Raw genomic sequence first — 18,517 nt, 5'->3', positions numbered from 1 at the left:
GCTGCTATTCTCCCTGTCCGTGCTCAGAGCCCAGGGCGAAGCAGCACAGAGCACCTGTCATACACGCTCTCACCCACGCAGAAATCCAGGCCGTAGAAGTGCCACCACAACAAGCAGCAGCCACAAGGCCAGAGAACATGATCTCACCCTACCCTCCATGGGTTCGTCTTGGTAAGGAACTGAATCTAACGAGAACAAGAAGCCCTCTGTGTCCAGCCCAGCGCTCCACTGCCTGCCACCCACGTGTGAACTCCAGGAGAACAGGCAAACAAGGGAAGGGGTTTGTCTCTGCAGAAAGAGAGGCTGTAACTTTGCAGGAACAATGCCGCAGTGATGGTCTCTGCCCAAGCTGCTTTGTCCTCAGATGCTCTGCACTCCAGCTGTTTGGCAGCTGGCTCCAGGAGGCTCTGCTAGCAGCACTAGTCAAGCTGTTTCAGAGTGGACCCCGATCACTAGCACACCCACCACCAAGTAATGCTGACGGCTTTTTCACACGTCCTACCAGGACAACTCATTGCACGGCATTCAGCACGGATCTCTCAATTCTAATCAGGTCCCCATCCTGCCCTCATCATTGCAGCGTCTGAGCACTGCTCTCTCTGCTCCCCACGACTCCTGCTCGCAGGGAAGCGGAGGGAGGACACCTGCTTTTAGGTGCCACCTGGTCCCATCCTGAGAAGCAGGGTAGGGTTGTTCTTGCCGAGGCTTTGAGACACTAGTTTTACTTCTTTGGGACGATGATCCCAGAACCAATGAGCTTCATGGTCAGGTAGTTTTCCCAAAACATTATCCTCCCACTTCCCCCTTCTAATCTTTGCTCCCCACATCCCTGGCCCCCACATACCAGCAAGTCCCTGGTGCTTATGCCTCACTAGTATTTGGAGCCCATTCTGGTCCCTTCCGTTAGTCACCACTCAGCCAAGTTCCACGTTGATCGCTCTTTAAATCCAGCTCCTTCTACACGGGCAGCATTTTTGTTGCTCTTCTCCGAGCTCCCTCCACTTTGCCAATATCTTTCCAACAATGAGATGCCCAGAATGAAACCCAGCATTACTGGTTCAGGCTCCCCCAGCCAGGTGCAGTGGGGTTAGCCCCTCCCTGCTCCAGGACTTGAGGTCTTTGCACGTACAGTCACAAGATTACATGGGCCTTTTTTGCCATCATATCCCTTTGCAGGTTGGCAGTTCACAGGCAAAGGCACTGGGGGAGATGGCAGAAGACAGCCACTTGAAAGCCTGTTTGAGCTTTAATAGTGTTCCAAGCTGCGTAGGTGCATGGGGACCTATCTGGCTTGGTTGGACGGCTACTCTGCATTATCGAAAACAGGCAACTGCACTAAACTGTGCCGCCTCAGAACTGATGATGAAACCAACGATAAAATGCAAGCTGCTTGTGGCAGGCGCCGCGCCGGCGAGTCTGCTGGTGTCCTGGGAATTAGCTCACCAGCCTCCAGAGAGCGCTCTGCAGGCCAGTGTCCCTCCCTGGACTCCAGTGCCTCATTATCTGGGCTGCTGCCCCCTAGCAGTACACCCCTCAGTCTCAGGGTCTCCCCTCCCCAGGGAACCCCCACTCCCTATCCCCACCTCGCCTGTTATACAAGCCAGTTGGGGTCTGATTGGGGCGTGGCCCAGCCGCGGCTGCTTCCCGCGTCAGCTGTCCCCAGCCACAGCCCTCTCCAGGGCTGCTTTTAACCCCTTCGATTTTAGGAGCGGGGGAGCCGCCCCGCTACACTGCTGCATGCACGCCAGCCCGAAGAGGCAGAGCTGGAAAGCAACCCACCTCCCACTATACAAACACAGGATACAGGGACCACACAGAGGGTGCCCAAGCTTTGCCTAAACGAGGCCTATTCTGGCAATTTGCCTGGGGCCCAAGGGCCACAATTAACCTGTATAAAACTGGAGCCGGTGGCAGCAACCCGTGTCTTCAAGGCCTCGCAAACCAGTGTCCAGTACCTAGCTTCAAAACCAGTCTCCAACACCACCTGGTAGCTGCCATTATCCTGGGTCCCTTTCAACCCACCAGAAGGACAGACAGCACTTGTGGCTCTAGGGCAGAGGTGGGCAAACTGCAGCCCACGGGCCACATCCGGCCGGCGGGTCCCTCCTGCCTGGTCCCTCAGCCCCAAGCCCCTCCCCTACAGCCTCAGCTCGCCATGGGCAGCGTGGGTGGCTCTGGCCGGGTGGCGCAGCTAAGGGGTGAACACAGGGTGCCCTGGCATGCCCCCCCCAACAACAGGGGGCCCCAGGGCCAGGCCCTTGGGAAGCTCAGCACCGGCACACCCACTGTGAGGGGGAAGGGGCTGCACTGCGGCGGCAGGGGAGCAGGCAGGCGGCGCGGGTGGCGGGAGTACAGGGAATACGGCCGCAGGACTCAGGAGGAGCACTGGGCGGAGAGAAGTGGCGCTTTGAAGGGGAAACTGCCGCTTCTCTCCGGCTGTGTGGCTGCCCCTGCTACTCCTGAGCCCTCCGCCCATGTTCGCAGGGCCACATTCTGAAAGGGACTGGGGAGGGTCCCAGGAGGGGGCAGTTAGGGGACAGGGAGAAGGGGTTGGATGGGGGCGGAGTCCCGGGGGCAGTCATGGGCAGGGGGTCCCAGGAGATGGTTTTCAGGGGACAAGGAGCAGTGTGTGTGTGTGTGTGTGTGTGTGTGTGTGTTGGATGGGTCAGGGGTTCTGAGGGGGGCAGCCAGGGGGCAGGAAGTGGGAGAGGGCCAATAGGGGACAGGGGCCAGGCTGTTTGGGGAGGCACAGCTTTCCCAACCCAGTCTTCCATACCATTTAGCAACCCCGATGTGGCCCTCCAGCCAAAAAGTTTGCCCACCCCTGCTCTAGGGGATAGCCTCCTTGTGCCCAAAGAGATGACAAGTCCATCCACATCATCTTGCTGGACCCTTCTGCTGCACCTAATACCACTGATCACCAGATACTCCCATCCGGCCCTCGAGAGGTTGCCGGGGTGACCAGAAATACCCCAAAGTGGCTCAGGCCCCTCCTCTCCAAGCAAACCCAAGAGGTTGTTATGGAGAATTGCTCCTCCATCTCCCAAACCCAAGAACCCCCACGTTATTCAGCATCTCTAGAGAGCTGACAAGGGCTGAAGACCCAACAGGACACAGACAAGACCCAGCTCTGCTGCTCCCCTACATCGAGTGTAGCCAGCACCATCTCCCAGCTTGTGTGTCCAACTCAGAGCATCACTGCGGGCACAGAGCAGTCGGACCCAGGCAAGACCAAGTGATATTGGTAGGAAGAGAGAAGCACTTTCAAGAACTTGCCTTCCCTGTAACCTCTCCGCTATCCAGGGCCTCTCTCTGCACATTAAATCAATCTGTAGCCTTTTGGTCTTTGGGCATCTTCTCTGGGTGCCCAAAGAGTCATGGCAGCAAAGGACTCCCAGTTTCCATTTGCAACTTGCCAGAAGTGTATGCCGGCTTGTAGCAGACTCAGAGCTGGCCATGCACGGCTGCCAGGTTCGCTTACTGTAAGCAAGATGTAAGAATGAAGCCCCGTGCCCTGGAAAAGCTCCATGAAGTACAAAATGCATCGGCCTGTGTGATAGCAGCACCTGGAGCCATGAACACAGCCCCGTGGGGCTCTGCTCACTGCACTGGCTGCCTTCTGAATACAGCCCAATACAAGGTCCCTGTCCTGATATTCAAAATTCTCTGTGGAAATGACCCCAGCTACCTGAGAGATCACCTCCCCTCCTCCACCATAACTATGTTCCACTGGACCCAGGAAACAGTCAACCTGTGGGGCAGGCTCAGAGTTTCATGGATGTTCAGGCCAAAAGGAACCACTGGGATCACCTAATCTGACCTCCTGCATAGCACAGGCCACAGAACCTCACCCAGGGATTGCTGCATCAAACCCAGATTTTATGATTGAACTAGAGCATACTTTTTAGAAACACTCAATCTTGATTTAGAAGCTCCAAGAGATGGAGACTATCACGTAAATTGTTTCAATGGTTAATTACCGTCTCTGTTAAAAATGTTTGCCTTATTTCCAGCCTGAGTTTGTCTAGCTTTAACTTCCAGCCATTGCATCTTGTGACTCTGTATGCAAAGATTAAGGAGCCATTTACTATCAGAAATCTTCTCCTCGTGTAGACACTTACAGATTGTGATTGCATGAGACCAAACCTTACCAGGAGTAAGATCTAGACTGTGGAACTCAGTGCCACATGAGCTGAGATGACAGGCCTCATCACACTCAGAACTAAATCTAAACAACCTCATCGCTTAGATTTCATCTTCCCTTAGTAAGTTCTTAGCAAACACAACACACACACTCTTCCACAAACGCTAAACTATTAATGCAGCGAGTTCTCCCACAGGCTGAGAAGGGAGAAACGGTTATTGCTGTATCTACTTCTAAGTATGTGGAGGCCATGCTCAAGTATTGTTGATGATGATGGGGACCAGAAAAGCCACTAGATCAGACAGATTCAATAGATCTTTAATTCACATATGCAGCCTTTGGAGAACACAAGACCCATGTTGTGATGTTCCAGCTTGATTGAAGGGGTCTTGCTGTACATAATTTAAGGCAGAGAGAAGCTAAGAGAGAGAGACAAGGACAAAAGAGGTTTTCAGCTGTGATTTGAAATGGATGGAGAGATACAGAAAGGCTGGTCTAGGCAGCAGGAGATGCACAGGAGAAGGCACTTGCACAACAGATTTTGAGCGGGATTTGGAAGGAAGAGACACACTATGATGGTAACGTTGCTTGGACTGAGGCCTGCTCTACACCATAAGGCAGCTTATGTCGATCTATGGCACTACAGCCTTGCTCCTGCTGACGTAAGTGTCCTACTACACGGACATAACTCCACCTCCAGGAGAGGTGCAGGGCTTATGCGGGTGTAGTTAGGGTGATGCAGTGTCCCTGTAGACACTGTGTTCCTTACGTCGACTGCTGGCCGTCTTGTCAATGCAGGAGCCATGAAACTGACAAGAAAGCTGGGTAGCCAGAGCCCAGCTGCCCCCACTCCCTGGAGAGCTGAGCAATTGGCCCCCGCTCCTGGCTGGGAGTCAGGGCGAGAAGCCTGGGCGGCTGGACCCTGCTCCCAGTGGTGGGGGGGCAGCCTGGGAGCCTGGGGGGCAGCCTGCCAGGAGCCTGGGAGTCTGTGAAGCAGCCAGGGGCCCAGCAGGGAGCTGCCAGCAGAGCTGATTACTGCAGTTTACCCTAAGTCGAGCCTTTTTTAAGAAGTTGGGGAGGGAGGATTTTGAACCAGATCAGGAGATGAATGGGGCGCCTGGACAGCTGTGACTTGGGAAGGCCATGGAGGAGGAGGAACCAGGCTTTGTATAATTGACAAACTTGTATACATGTGTGTTGGTATCTGTGCTTCTGCCACACTAAGCCCTTAAGCAGCTGCTGTCAAGATGAGCGAAGTGCTAGTGTGCAGGGAAAACAGAGGGTTGTTCACCAGCCTTGGTTTGATTTGCCAGCAGGGGCTACAACAGGCAGTAGGCTCCAGTGCAGAACTGTAGTGAAGAGAAGCAACCAAACCACACATTATGCTGTTGATGAAGCCAGATTTAAGGCATTTGTTCAAGAGTCCAGGTCAAACAAGCAGAGCAATGTTTGTCCCCGGGGGCAGCGCATGCTGGATGGGAGCTGAAGGGACAGAGAGGGTTCTTCACTCCTGAGGCTGGGATGTGGCTTATTTTAATGACTGTCTGCAGCTCCAGCCTGCCAGGAAGGGTGTCGGCACCTTTGTTCTCTCTCTGATTTTGTAGTGTTGTCATCTCAGGGACTCCTGGTGAGTTATTATAAGGTAATGGAAAAGGAAACAGTTTAATGCATTTTCACACCTCGTTAAAAAAATAATTTTCTCCTGAATGGTTGCCAGCTAGAGCTTTAGCCGTGGCTTGCCCCGATCAGGAGTTAATATATGGTTTACTGCTTCATGACTGAAAATAAAAGCCTTACGTTAATAGTGTCTAGAGTAACCAATTACCAGCTTTAACTGCAGTGCTGGACAGCAAGGGGGTGGAAAGCAGATGATTCAGGGGTTGCCATATTGCAGATGATATTTATAGGGAAATGACTCTTAATGGGACAGAGCTGAAATAGAACTTGCAGAGGGGCAGCTTCTAAAGACGCAGCTGCTCCTCTTTCCAACTCACCAGCAGAGCCTGGAGAGAAAGACGGGATGTGCTGAGGTCTAACTTTCTCCTCGCCCTCTTGATGGCCTGAACGCCAGCACACGCAGAATGCAGCTCACAGGCACAGAGGGTACGTCTACACAGCAAAGAAGAACCCACAGCTGGCCCGTGCCAGCTGATTTGGCTCAGGCTGCAGGGCTGCTTCATTGCTGTGTAAACTTCAGGACTCAGACTAGAGCCCAAGCTCTGGGACACCACCCTCCCACCTCACTGGGTCCTAGAGCCCAGGCTCTAGCCCAAGTCCAGATAGTGAAGCTGCCCCACAGCCCAAGCTCTAGTCAGCTGCCACGGGCTGGCTGCAGATGTGTAGTTGCTGTGTAGACAAGAGAAGGCCATCCTTAGCTCCATTCCAGTCACAGACTCATAGACGTTAACATCAGAAGGGACCAGCATGATCATCTACTCTGACCACTGGCACATTGCAGCCACAGACCCTCACCCACCCACTCCTGGAATAGACCCCTAACCTCTGGCTGAGCTACTGAAGTCCTCAAATCCTGGTTTGAAGACTTCAAGTTACAGAGAATCCACCATTTACACTGGTTTTAACTCGCAAGTGACCTGTGTCTCATGCTGCAGAAGAAGGTGAAACCCCCTCCCTCCCCCTGCCCGGTCTCTGCCAATCCGACCCCAGGGGAAAATTCCTTCCTGACCCCGAATATGGCAATCAGTTAGACCCTGAGCATGTGGGCACGACCTGCCAGCCAGACACCTGGGAAAGAATTCTGTGTAGTAACTCAGAGCCCTTCCCATCTAGTGTCCCAGCTCCAGCAGCTGGGGGGGTTTTGCTACTGGCAGTTGCCGATGGGCCCTGTGCCATTGTAGGCAGTCCCATCACACTATCCCCTCCGTAAACTTATCAAGCTCAGTTTTGAAGCCAGTTAGGTTTTTTTGCCTCCACTGCTCCCCACTCACTTCCAGATCCAGTACAAAATGCCCTCTGCCTAATCTAGGGACATTTACAAACCTTCCATGAGTGGCAGCCTCTTCTTAGCCCATCTAGTGGCAACATTTCTCTGATTTCTCCCTGCGCCCTGGCTAGCCCTGGGCTGTGAGCCTTCTCCTGTATCTTATCACTGTTCTTTCTGTGTTCAAAGCTCACCTGAAACCCTCTCTTCTGCGTCCTGCATCGGGCTCTCCAGGTCAGAAGGTGGGGTGTGAAATGCTCTCCTTCACACTCCCCTGATCCTGGCATTGCTTTGTGCATGGCTTTCCCCCAACGCACTGAGTGACAGAGCAATATCCAGGCTGGTAACTTACACAGGGTTCCAATGGTCACAGAGCGCTGAAAATGCAGCCCAGGATCAATGTGCCCCAACCATAGTCTCTTTTCTCCAGTCCTGCCCTTTTCCCTGCTCGGCTGTAAGCCCCTACACCTGAGTGATCCTCTCCAGCCTTGCCTAACGCAAGTGTACAGGAAAGTCACAGCAGTGAGGCAGTGCAAAGCAAGGAGGAGCTGGCTTGGTGTATTTCCCACCGCGAAGCATGTGCACTTTGGGAGACAGTTGGCATGACAGACACTGCACAAAATCAGACTGGGTGGTGCAAGCTTTTCCCTCACTCCTGCGAAGAGCACATGGACATCTTTACACCGTCCCATCCCTGCAAACTGCATCAGTTCAAGAGCACTGTAAGGATTTGCTCCCATGAAAAAGCAGGCTCAGACTAAATGTTTGTGCACACCCATTGGGAGACCACAACAAAATGCTGCCAATCCCACCGCATCGTTCCCATGTAGGACCTGAATCCTGCGCCCAGTAAAGTCAATGGCCTAATAGCTTTGATGGCTCCAAACCAGAGCAAGCAGCACGCAGCTTCAGGTTTAATGCTGTGCTAACCAAAGTGAGATTACCATTGTGAAGCTTGCATGTCTAGATAGTCACTTGTTCAGTGGGGGGGAGGGGGTACAGGAAGTTATAACTTTTGAAGTACAGTTCAGCTCTGAAAAGGGACCCTTACAAATGGCCTTGTGAGATATTCCACGGACTCCAGATGAAACGTACTAAATTTATGAGAACTGGTTTTTCCAACTGCCAGCTCCACAGCCTGCCCCTGATGTCTGAGTCAAGCTGGGTGCTGCTCTCCAGCTTCTGTATCATCATTGATACTAAGATTCTGCTATTGGAACGGAGTTAATCATTCTGATGATGATGCAGAAGCCAGGAGAGAATCCAGCTCCCTTTCCCACAGTGGGTTGTCTCTGCAGGGCCAACAGGAGTAAAAAACAAATTTTGTTACTGAAGTCAGCAGATCTGACTTCGAATGTGCAGAGGAGCCTTTTCTTCACAAAGTCATTTTTTTTGCCATAATCAAATGGGCCATTGAGATACCGTGGCTACTCCCTACTGACAGAGTGCCCTGCCAGCGTCAGCGAATCTACAGGACACGTACATCAGTAAAAATCACACAGCAGCAATCTATGAGATGTTCATCACTAGAGATAAGCAAAATGTAGGTCTGGCTACTTACATTTCTCCTTAAAACAAATACACGCTGATAATCAGCACAGGACGTGTGGGCCCTGAGCAGAGATGAATAGAGACCCAAACATCTGCGTGTTACACGTGTGTGCATGTGGCATGTGTGCATGTGTAAAAGAGCCCAGCTGGTGCTTGGTGAAACCATTACTTGTCATTTGAAGCTACTGAGCTCATTTCATGCTGGATCTCATGCTGGATTTCACAGTGTCCCAGGGATGAAAGGCCAGTGCTAAAGCCTACGGATGCTTTCACTAAGCCTCTCCGGCTGGCCGGTTATTTACAAGTGCTGCACTTGTCTCACAGGGAGGACACAACACACAGTACAAAAGGAAAAAGGGTTGCAAGTTCGTTAGGGACAGCAGTCTCTCTCTTACCTTTGGTGTCATTCACCGGATCCATGTGCCGGTAAATATATCCTTCTAGGTAGGAATGGAATTTGGGAGTGGGCGGGAAGAAGGCCAGGCAAATAGCCATTAGCTCCCAGCCCCGTGCCAGACTCTCATAACGGAAGTTCTCAGTGGTCTGCCGGCACAGCTGGATGTATAGCTCATCCCTCAGACCCTGCATGCTCCAGCCTTTGGTGGCGATCTCCAAAGCCACGTTGAGTTGATCCGCCTTGGCCCGCCGGTCCCCCATGTACATTTGAATCAGTTTAAATATCTCACAGGCTTCCTTCTTGACGTTGCGGTCGGTGGTCATGATCATGGGCTTCTTGATGGACTCACTGCTCCAGGCCAGCATGTTGGCAATGGAGACCTTCCTCCGGAAGAGCCCTTGGGTGTGCTTGTTGAAGTGCTTGGAGGCCCAGTTCTCAATGTCCGTCTCCGAGGAGGGCTTTCGTAGGGTGAAGGTAGGGAAGACACAGCTGGCACTAGGCATCATATTTCTGTTCTGTCTGCTGCTCTCAAACTGGGCACAGGCACCAAGATCCTCGGACTGAGAAACAATAGCCAGACAAGTCATTGTTACTACCTGCACTGACCCACTTAGATCCTTCACATACAGTGAACAGCAAATCAATGATTACAGAATTAACAGGCACCCAATGCACCCACCAAGATGTGAACGCTCCTAGGACAGGGATTCCTAAACCTCATAAAGATGTAAAGCTAACAGACAAAATCATGTATAATAAGTAAAACACTTCATCAGTCACCTTTCCCCAGTCAATAGCATCAGTTACTACTGGGAGAGCAGGTGAGCGAAGCCACTGATCAGCCGATGCCATTGCTCCATTCATCCCCCTCCCGACCGATCACTAGGGCCATTAGTGCTCACTCCTACTTATAACTATGGTCAAAGGAAGCCAGTGGGACTGTACAGGCTGTAACTCCACCGAGAGCTTCCCAAAGTGCGGAAAGCAGAGTGGAATGGCTGATTGCATTACCTGCCGTGGCCTCTCCATGTAAGGGGGATATCTACAAGTCACCATCTGAGACCACTGGCAGGCTGTGCATGTTTATCCAGCTCAATGTACAGCTGGAAAGGGAAGACACTCACCTGTAACTAGAGTCTGCTGAGTAGAATATGCTCCACCAAGCCACACTCTTAGGGTCACGAGTCTTCAAATGTCCATGTGCCCTGTGAGGGGAGGGACTGTTGGGGTCTATACTGGGGTTGTGCTTTGCATTCAGAGTTGAATACAAATAGGTGTGAATGCGATTTTTCCCTCTGGACGTTCAGAAGCTGAATATTGGGCTGGCTCTGTACTAGGCAGAAAATAGCCACATTCAAGAGAAATATGCTGCACAAGCAGGCGGTTATTCACCCAACAGACTGTGGCCTGGAAAGATTTAGTTCTTTAAAACCTGCATACAGACAGGCAGGCTTTGGACATTATTCTGCAGAGGATTTTGTCCCCTGTCCTGCCCTGCTACGGGCTCGCTATAGTACTGAGAATGCCTCTTGCATGAACACTTGTTTGTGGCTTTTCTCTGAATTGTGCTGTGGAGCCCCTCATGGACGAGGCCCGTGGCAGCAGTGTACAAGCACCAGCCCTCCACCTCACCCTCCAGGGTGGGCAGAGAGGTGACCTGGCCCCTGTGCCCCAGACCCCGGTTGGTTAAAGAGCTGGGAGGAAATCCCACGTGAGTTCTCCCTCTCATTGGAAGCAAATGACAGCAGGAGCTCAGCCCAACCCAAGTGGGAACAGGGGATTGGTTACAGGCCACGGCTGGCTCTGACGTGGCTTCATGGTGGGAAGAGGACCACGAGCTTGGCCAGTGAACACACAGAGCAGACCCAGACGCAGCTTGGACCTGGGGGGTTGGGGACCGGCACACTGAACAGGTCAGGGCATAGCGGTAGCCAGACGAGAGGTGTGGTCCAGACACAGCAGAGGAGACCTGCCCATCATGGAAACCACAGACAGACACCAGGCAACACAGCAGAGAGCAGATCTCACCACTCAGAGCTGGCATTGTTCCCAAGCACCAGTGATCCCTGCAGGGGCAGAGGAGCCCTGTTCTGGCGCTGGAGCTGGGGTAGTCTGGACTGTTACTCAGGCTCGACAGCAGTGCTCTGTATTTAGGCACTGAGGACTCAGGATGTTGTGCTATTGCTGTGTGACTCCATGTAGGAGCTGCTGAACGGCTCCTTGCGCTCACTGAGATATCGCCCCTGCCCAGATAAAGTCACTGGATTATGTCCGAATGCAGCATGTATTTATGGGGTTAATGCCGGCCTCCCAGAGGCCGTGGAAGGGGGTTGTGCCTGTGGGAGGAAGTGAGGTTCTCCACTCCTAAGCATGTGATTTGGAGTATGGGGAAGGCATCAGAAACTGAGGTGCCACCCACAGCAAATACTACAGCAGGCAGCTCCTGGGAAAGGAAAGCAGCATGAGCTAGGTCCCGTTAGGCCCCCGGGGAGTCCAGTATTTTGGAAGGGCTTCCAGACCCAGTTACGTCTTGAGGCACAAAAAAGGTTCTTCCCAAGCCTGGGTCCCAGGAACTTGCACATGAAGTTCTAGGCTTTTTCTGTGAAGCGTTGATGTCAAAGCTTTCTCCCAGATACAATAACTGCCCTCTGGGCACACTCTAATAATAGTCAGTATCGATCTGCACTGCACATTTGCGCCTTCCCTCTAAGGACCTCAAAGCACTTTACAAACATTAATAAACTAAACCTTACAATGTCCCTGTAGGGAACTGTCATCCCCATTTTACAGATGGGGAAGCTGAGGCAGGGAGAAGGGAAGTGATTTGCCCACCATCATGTGGCAAAACCCAGACCTGTTCCTTAACCACAAGATCAGATCATTCTTCCTCCCCAAATACATACTCTACACACTGTATGCAACACATCAGTGCCCAGCAGAGCCTTGGAAGTCACTGCCTTAGCCCGTCTCCGCATGGCACAGCTATACCAGTATAACCCTCAGTGTAGACACTCTTATTCTGCTGTGAGAGAGCCTTTCTTTGGTTTAGCCTACTTTTACTCATGCAACCTAAGCCAGATTGAAAAAAGGCACTTTTATATCCAAATAAGATTTTCTACACACCAGTATAACTACATGGTTTAAATTCACACCTTACCTTATACCACACTAGCTTTCCTGTATATACAAGCCCTTAGTACATAAAGTGCACCGTCACAGTCTGCACTAATACAAAGCTGTCTAACCTGACAGAAAATGACTTGGGGGGTGATTACGGAGAGAACAGAGAGACTGAAAAATACAAGCTGCAAAGATTGCTCAGGCCATGAGTTGTACAGGCTATAAAGTGGTACAGAATTTAACCCAGGATTCATGTTCCAATGAGAACACTGGAACAAAAGCATTAAGGCAGCTTATGAACATCAGGCTCAGTTCAGTTATCTTTATACATGCAGCTAACAACTCCATTGTGTGTTTACACAGTGAGCTTTTCATTACTATTTTTTGCACACGACGCTTCACTCAGCAATGAAATGCAGCCAGCTCTGGGGTGAAATGACAGCTATTTAACCAAGCACAGCAGTGCTACACCATAGGGTAGACCAGGAAGTGATGAAAATATCCCATCTCCACTAGAAATGGAAGGTAGACAGAACGCAATGCTCCAGATTGGCCAAGAAGCTGAGGCTGACACTCCTGCTCTTGTGAAAATGGCTGTAGGAGCTTTAATAACCACAAGTGAACAGGTCCTTGGTTTTTACATCTCATCTGAGACACATTCTGCAGCTGTGTGAAAATACTCACTAGCTCCCAACAGCCCAAAATAAATGTGTTCTGGCAAAAGCTAGATATCCGGGGAGGTGGGAATGTGAACGTCGTGCACCCATAAGCCTCCCGGGGTTCAGAGCCCCATCCTGCTGAGGGCTGTACAACACAATCCTGGACCTGCAAATCTAGCTGTCAGACTGAAGCTCCAGTTCAGAGCTGTCCATAAGTCCTAGGCTACGGTTACTTCCTCATTCACAACCTGACCTCTCTGCACAGGGCATTTGGTGGCACAGCCTCACTGCACAAGCAGCAGGAAGGTCTTTGAACAAGACAGGAAAGTCCAACATGCTCCTACAGGAGCGCGGGTTTACTGCTGCTGAGGTGGGTGGCCTGCCTACAAGTCTTGCGTGACTGAGCCACATGGATAGACTCACAACGCCTGGGAGCCTTTCCATGGGCAGGATGGACTTCCGCAAAGCTGCGCAAAGAGCATCCATGAACGACCCTCATCTCCAGGGGCAGACAGGGCCGTCCAAACAGTTACAAACGGTAGCTGCTGAGTCTCTCTTCCCCCTAACCCAAAGTTACCCCAGGGATGAATCTGGCTCTGTATTTCAAAAGCTGGATTCCCAGCTGAATGACCTTTAAGTACATGGACTCTGCAACACTGAAAGGCTTTAAGGCTATTTTACAGCCAGCACTGTGCAGTGAAGCTTATTTCTTTTGGTCAGAATCTTTGCCAGTTTGAAAATGTGCCTTGAGATTGATACAGAGGCCTAGGACTATTTGTTGCTTCTGATTGATTTGGAAGAATCCAACGTCCTTCCTTTGTCACTTCACAGCCATGTTTTCCAATGGGGCCCACTCAGGTGTGAAATCAAGAACGGCGATATTGCTCTGCTACTCCTGGGGCCTCCGCCCAGTGCAATATCTCATCGCTGCTGAGGCCTCCCTCTTCTGTGCTCTGCATGCGGAGAACAGGGCAAAGACAAGCCAAAGTGAGATGGAAAGGGGCAGAGGCAACAGGGAAAACAAAAGCAGCAGGAAGAAGATGAGAGCAGGTGGGTGCAGGGGAAGTAGTGAGAAAACCACCCAGAAAGCTACTCGTAAGGGCTTTGATCCCTCTTGCTGCATTGAGCACGAATGGAGGGTTTGAATTGCTGCCTGATCCATTGTTGGTTTAAATAAAAACGACATTTCTTTTACTCCTAGGAGTGAACTAGGGAGGGTCAACAGGTCCAAGGGATAAGGTGAACCAGAGATTTTAGAGAGTGGAGACATGTTGGGCCCCATCTCCCTGCCTGTGCAGGATTGGCCAACTGCTCATTACTAGCCGTTTGTCCACACAAGATTCAACTGCCCCATGTAACAAGGTTTCCCCACTTTCCTTGGGAGACTGTCTCTGTGCACTCCCATCATCGGCAAGTCCTCTTACTGCTCACTCCCAGGGCAGGAGGATAATCCGTGGCCTAGGCATCAGGAGAGCAGCGGTTCTCTTCCTCACTCTAACACAGATTCACCATTGACTTTAGGAGAGTGACTTTGCCTCTGGGCTATTGTTTCCCATCTGTTTAACGGGGCGAACATTCTCCTGCTGCTCTGGCTGTTGCAAGACTTCATCATAGCAATGTAGGTCTGGAAGGGAACTCAAGAAACCATCTAGTTCATCCCCTCATGCTGGGGCAGGGCCAAGTCCATCTCACCTCCCCCCACACCCATGGCAGATATTCTTAACCTGTTCTTAAAAACCTCCAATGATGGGAATTTCACAATCTAACAAGATAACCTGTTCCAGTGCTTAACTATCCTTAGAGTTGGAAAGATTTTCCTAATATCTAATCTAAATCTCCCTTGCTGCAAATTAAGATGATTCCTTCATGCCTACCCTCAATGAACATGAAGAAAATTGATCACCGTCCACTTTGTGACAGACTTATGTCCCTCCTCCATCTCCTGTGCTCTCGAGTAAACACACTCAATTCCTTCAACCTTTCCTCACTGCTCAGGGTTTCTAAACCTTTTATCAGTTTTGTTGCTCTCCTGTGGACTCTCGCCATCATGCCCAAAACTGGACATAGTACTCAACCAACGGAGGCCTCTTCCATGCCTCTAAAAGTGCTTTGAGATCCACGGATGAGTGGCACTGGAGATGGGCAGAGCATTAGTATTAAGTTCTCCTTCTTTTAATTTCATCCTATGATCATTATTGTCCCCAGGTACTTAGGCAATGTGGTATGAGAACTGAGGGCCATCGCCAAGCCAACTGCCAGCAGACTCAGGGACACCCATCCCCTGGCACAGCTGCATTTCTGCTGTGGTTGATACTCTTGTATCATCACTTTCTCTAGCAACAAGCTGCACAGTCAGGGCTTCCAAAGACACGTCCCATTCTCAACAAGTCTGGTCAGTTGCTAATCAAAAATTGTCTGACCTGAAATTTTACCTGCTAAGTCTCATGCATATCGTATGAAAATGAAAGGTCAAAATCATGCCACTGAATCTGATTTGCCCAATCAAGAGCAACGATACCACAGCCAGCAGCCTGAGTCTGCAGACAACCAAACAGACGGAGGTTTTGCCCACAGAGGCTACAGATCCCAGCATGCAATTCAGCTTCTTCATCAGAATGGAAGTTTACTCTGAGCAGAAGACTTCACTGCATGCTGGGATCTGCAGCCCCCACAGGCTGAACCTCTGCCTTTCAGATGAAGGATGAAACCAAGTTGATTCACTGTAGAACTTGATGGATCACATTTGATCCTGGCGCTACACTGGTCCCACTTGCACCTCACGAACAGAAGTGTCCCCATCAGATGCTGTCTGGGTATCCCTTTGCTACGGATAATTTCTGCAACCCTCACAGAAAGTGCAAGCACATCGGCTTTATACAGGGGATAAAAGAGGAAGTAGGGGGAAAGACTATTCCCTGCCAACCTGGAGGTCTGGTGCAGAACAGCTGAGCAGCCTCTTCTCAGCCCCTGGGGCACAGGCTATAGCAGCAGCTGGAGCCCTGTTTGCCCTCTTCACAAGGGTTTGGGCCAGAGAATCCGTCTAGTGGCTGACCCCATGATTACTTTTCCGGCCTGCCCCCATCATGTCTTAAAATCCCCTCCTCTGTGCTGCACAGAGAGGTGCCAAGGAGCTGAGCTCTACAGCACGCAGGTGGGTCTGAATCCCAGCACCTGGCCTGGCACTCGCAGTTCAGCTGCATTAAGGGGTCTTCTGCATCCAAGGAGGGTTGGGAGATTGGGTAGGGGACAGATTGGGGTGGGGGACATGCAGATCTGATGAGAAACAGTCAAATGAAAAAAAATCTGATTCAATTACATCATGTAATGGGAGATAGCTACAAAGTGACAAGTTTTTAACATGCTTATATACCAATGGGTGAACTAGAGTGCCTCGTGTTAAATGAGGATATCGATATAATAGGCATCACAGGAACTTGGTGGGATGAGGATAATCAATGGGACTCAGTAATACCAGGGTACAAAATCTATTGGAAGGACAGAACAGGTCATGCTGGTGGGGGAGTGGCGCTACATGTGAAAGAAAGTGTAGAATCAAATGAAGTAATAACCTTAAATGAACCAAACTGTACCAAAGAATCTCTATGGATAGTAATTCCATGCTTGAATAATAAGAATATAACAGTAGGGCTATATTACAGACCACCTGACCAGGATGGTGATAGTGCCTGTGAAATGCTCCAAGAGATTAGAGAAGCTACAAAAATAAAAAACTCAGTAATAATGGGGGATTTCAACTCTCCCCATACTGACTGGGCACATGTCACCTCAGGAAGAGATACAGAGATAAAGTTTCTTGATACCTTAAATAACTGCTTCTTGGAGCAGCTGGTCTTGGAACTCACAAGAGGAGAGGAAATTCTTGATTTAGTTCTAAGTGCAGCACAAGATCAGGTCCAAGAGGTGAATATAGCTGGACCGCTTGGTAATAGTGACCATAATGTAATTAATTTGACATCCCTGTGACAGAGGAAAACATCATAGCGGCCCAACACTGTAGCATTTAATTTCAGAAAGGGGAAATACACAAAAATGAGGGGGTTAGGTAAACAGAAATTAAAAGGTACAGCACCAAAAATAAAATCCCTGCAAGCTGCGTGGAAACTTTTTAAAGACACCATAATAGAGGGTCAACTTAAATGTATCCCCCAAATTAAAAAACACAGTAAGAGAACCAAAAAAGAGCCACCATGGCAAAACAACAAAGTAAAAGAAGCAGTGAGAGGCAAAAAGACATCCTTTTAAAAGTGGAAGTTAAATCCTAGTGAGGAAAACAGAAAGGAGCATAAACTCTGACAAGTGAAGTGTAAAAATATAATTAAGAAGGCCAAAAAAGAATTTGAAGAACAGCTAGACAAAGACTCCAAATGTAATAGCAAAAAAATAAAATAAAAAAAGTAAGTACATCAGAAGCAGGAACCCAGCTAAATAACCAGTGCGGCCGCTGGACGATCGAGATGCTAAAGGAGCACTCAAGGATGATAAGACCATTGCGGAGAAACTAAATGAATTCTTTGCATCAGTCTTCATGGTTGAGGATGTGAGGAAGAGTCCCACACCTGAGCCATTCTTTTTAGGTGATGAATCTGAGGAACTGTCCCAAATTGAGATGTCATTAGAGGAGATTTTGGAACAAATTGATAAACTAAACTGTAGTAAGTCATCAGGACCAGATGAGATTCACCCAAGAGTTCTGAAGGAACTCAAATGTGAAGCTACAGGACTACTAACTGTAGTCTGAAACCTATAAGTTAAATCAGCATCTGTACCAAATGACTGGAGGATAGCTAATGTGATACCAATTTTTAAAAAGGGCTCAGGAGGTGACCCCGGCAATTACATGCCGGTAAACCTGACTTCAGTACCAGGCAAACTGGTTGAAACTATAGCCAAGAACAAAATTGTCAAACACATAGATAAACATAATTTGTTGGGAAAGAGTCAACATGATTTTTGTAAAGGGAAATCATGCTTCACCAATCTACTAGAATTCTTTGAGGGGGTCAACATGCATGTGGACAAGGGGTATCCAGTGGATATAGTGTATTTAGATTTTCAGAAAGCCTTTGACAAGGTCCCTCACCAAAGGCTCTTAAGCAAAATAAGCAGTCATGGAATAAGAGGGAAGGTCCTCTCATGGATCCGTAACTGGTTAAAAGACAGGAAACAAAAGGTAGGAATAAATGGTTAGTTTTCAGAATGGAGAGAGGTAAATAGTGGTGTCCCCCAGGGGTCTGTACTGGACCCCGTCCTATTCAACATATTCATAAATGATCTGAAAAAAGGATAAACAGTGATGGATGGAGGGCAACCAGCTGAGCATAGTAGCCAAGTCCTCTGCCTCTAGCTACACCTGAGAACACCCCAATTCTCAGAGCATGGGTTTGTTAGTGTTACACAGACCTGTGGCCTAGAGATATTCTGAAACAGGAGCCTCTCGGCAAGGAGTTTGCACCCAGAATAATGCCATGTGAATCCCACTTCTGGTCTGTGTGCGCTCCATGTGGGGGGACTGCACGTATGTGCCCCAGAAGCAGAATCCATATGGACAAACACTCAAACAGCCATGGTTACAGTAAGGTAAGCAACCATTCTTTATACTACCTGGCAGTGCTTCCTGGGTGCTGGAGGGCTGCTGGCCTCTAACTGTGTGCCTCAGGTGAGGCATCTAATACAAGGGTGTTCCT

At 49.9% G+C, this 18,517-nt stretch overlaps 1 protein-coding gene across 2 annotated transcripts in view; it reads right to left on the bottom strand.

Moving 5' to 3' along the window:
* Positions 1-18,517, bottom strand: part of ARHGAP39 (Rho GTPase activating protein 39) — a 423,196-nt gene that overhangs the window by 146,272 nt on the left and 258,407 nt on the right. For both annotated transcript variants that reach the window (XM_050940675.1, XM_050940676.1), the window contains exon 5: positions 9,032-9,593. In XM_050940675.1, coding sequence (XP_050796632.1) covers positions 9,032-9,593 — 562 coding nt within the window. The remainder of the gene's footprint in view (positions 1-9,031; positions 9,594-18,517) is intronic.

The sequence above is a fragment of the Gopherus flavomarginatus genome, chromosome 2, assembly GCF_025201925.1.
Source record: "Gopherus flavomarginatus isolate rGopFla2 chromosome 2, rGopFla2.mat.asm, whole genome shotgun sequence".
NCBI classification, from domain to species: Eukaryota; Metazoa; Chordata; order Testudines; family Testudinidae; genus Gopherus; species Gopherus flavomarginatus.
The sequence above is the reverse complement of the archived record's forward strand: the minus strand, read 5'-3'. Positions and strand labels throughout refer to the sequence as shown.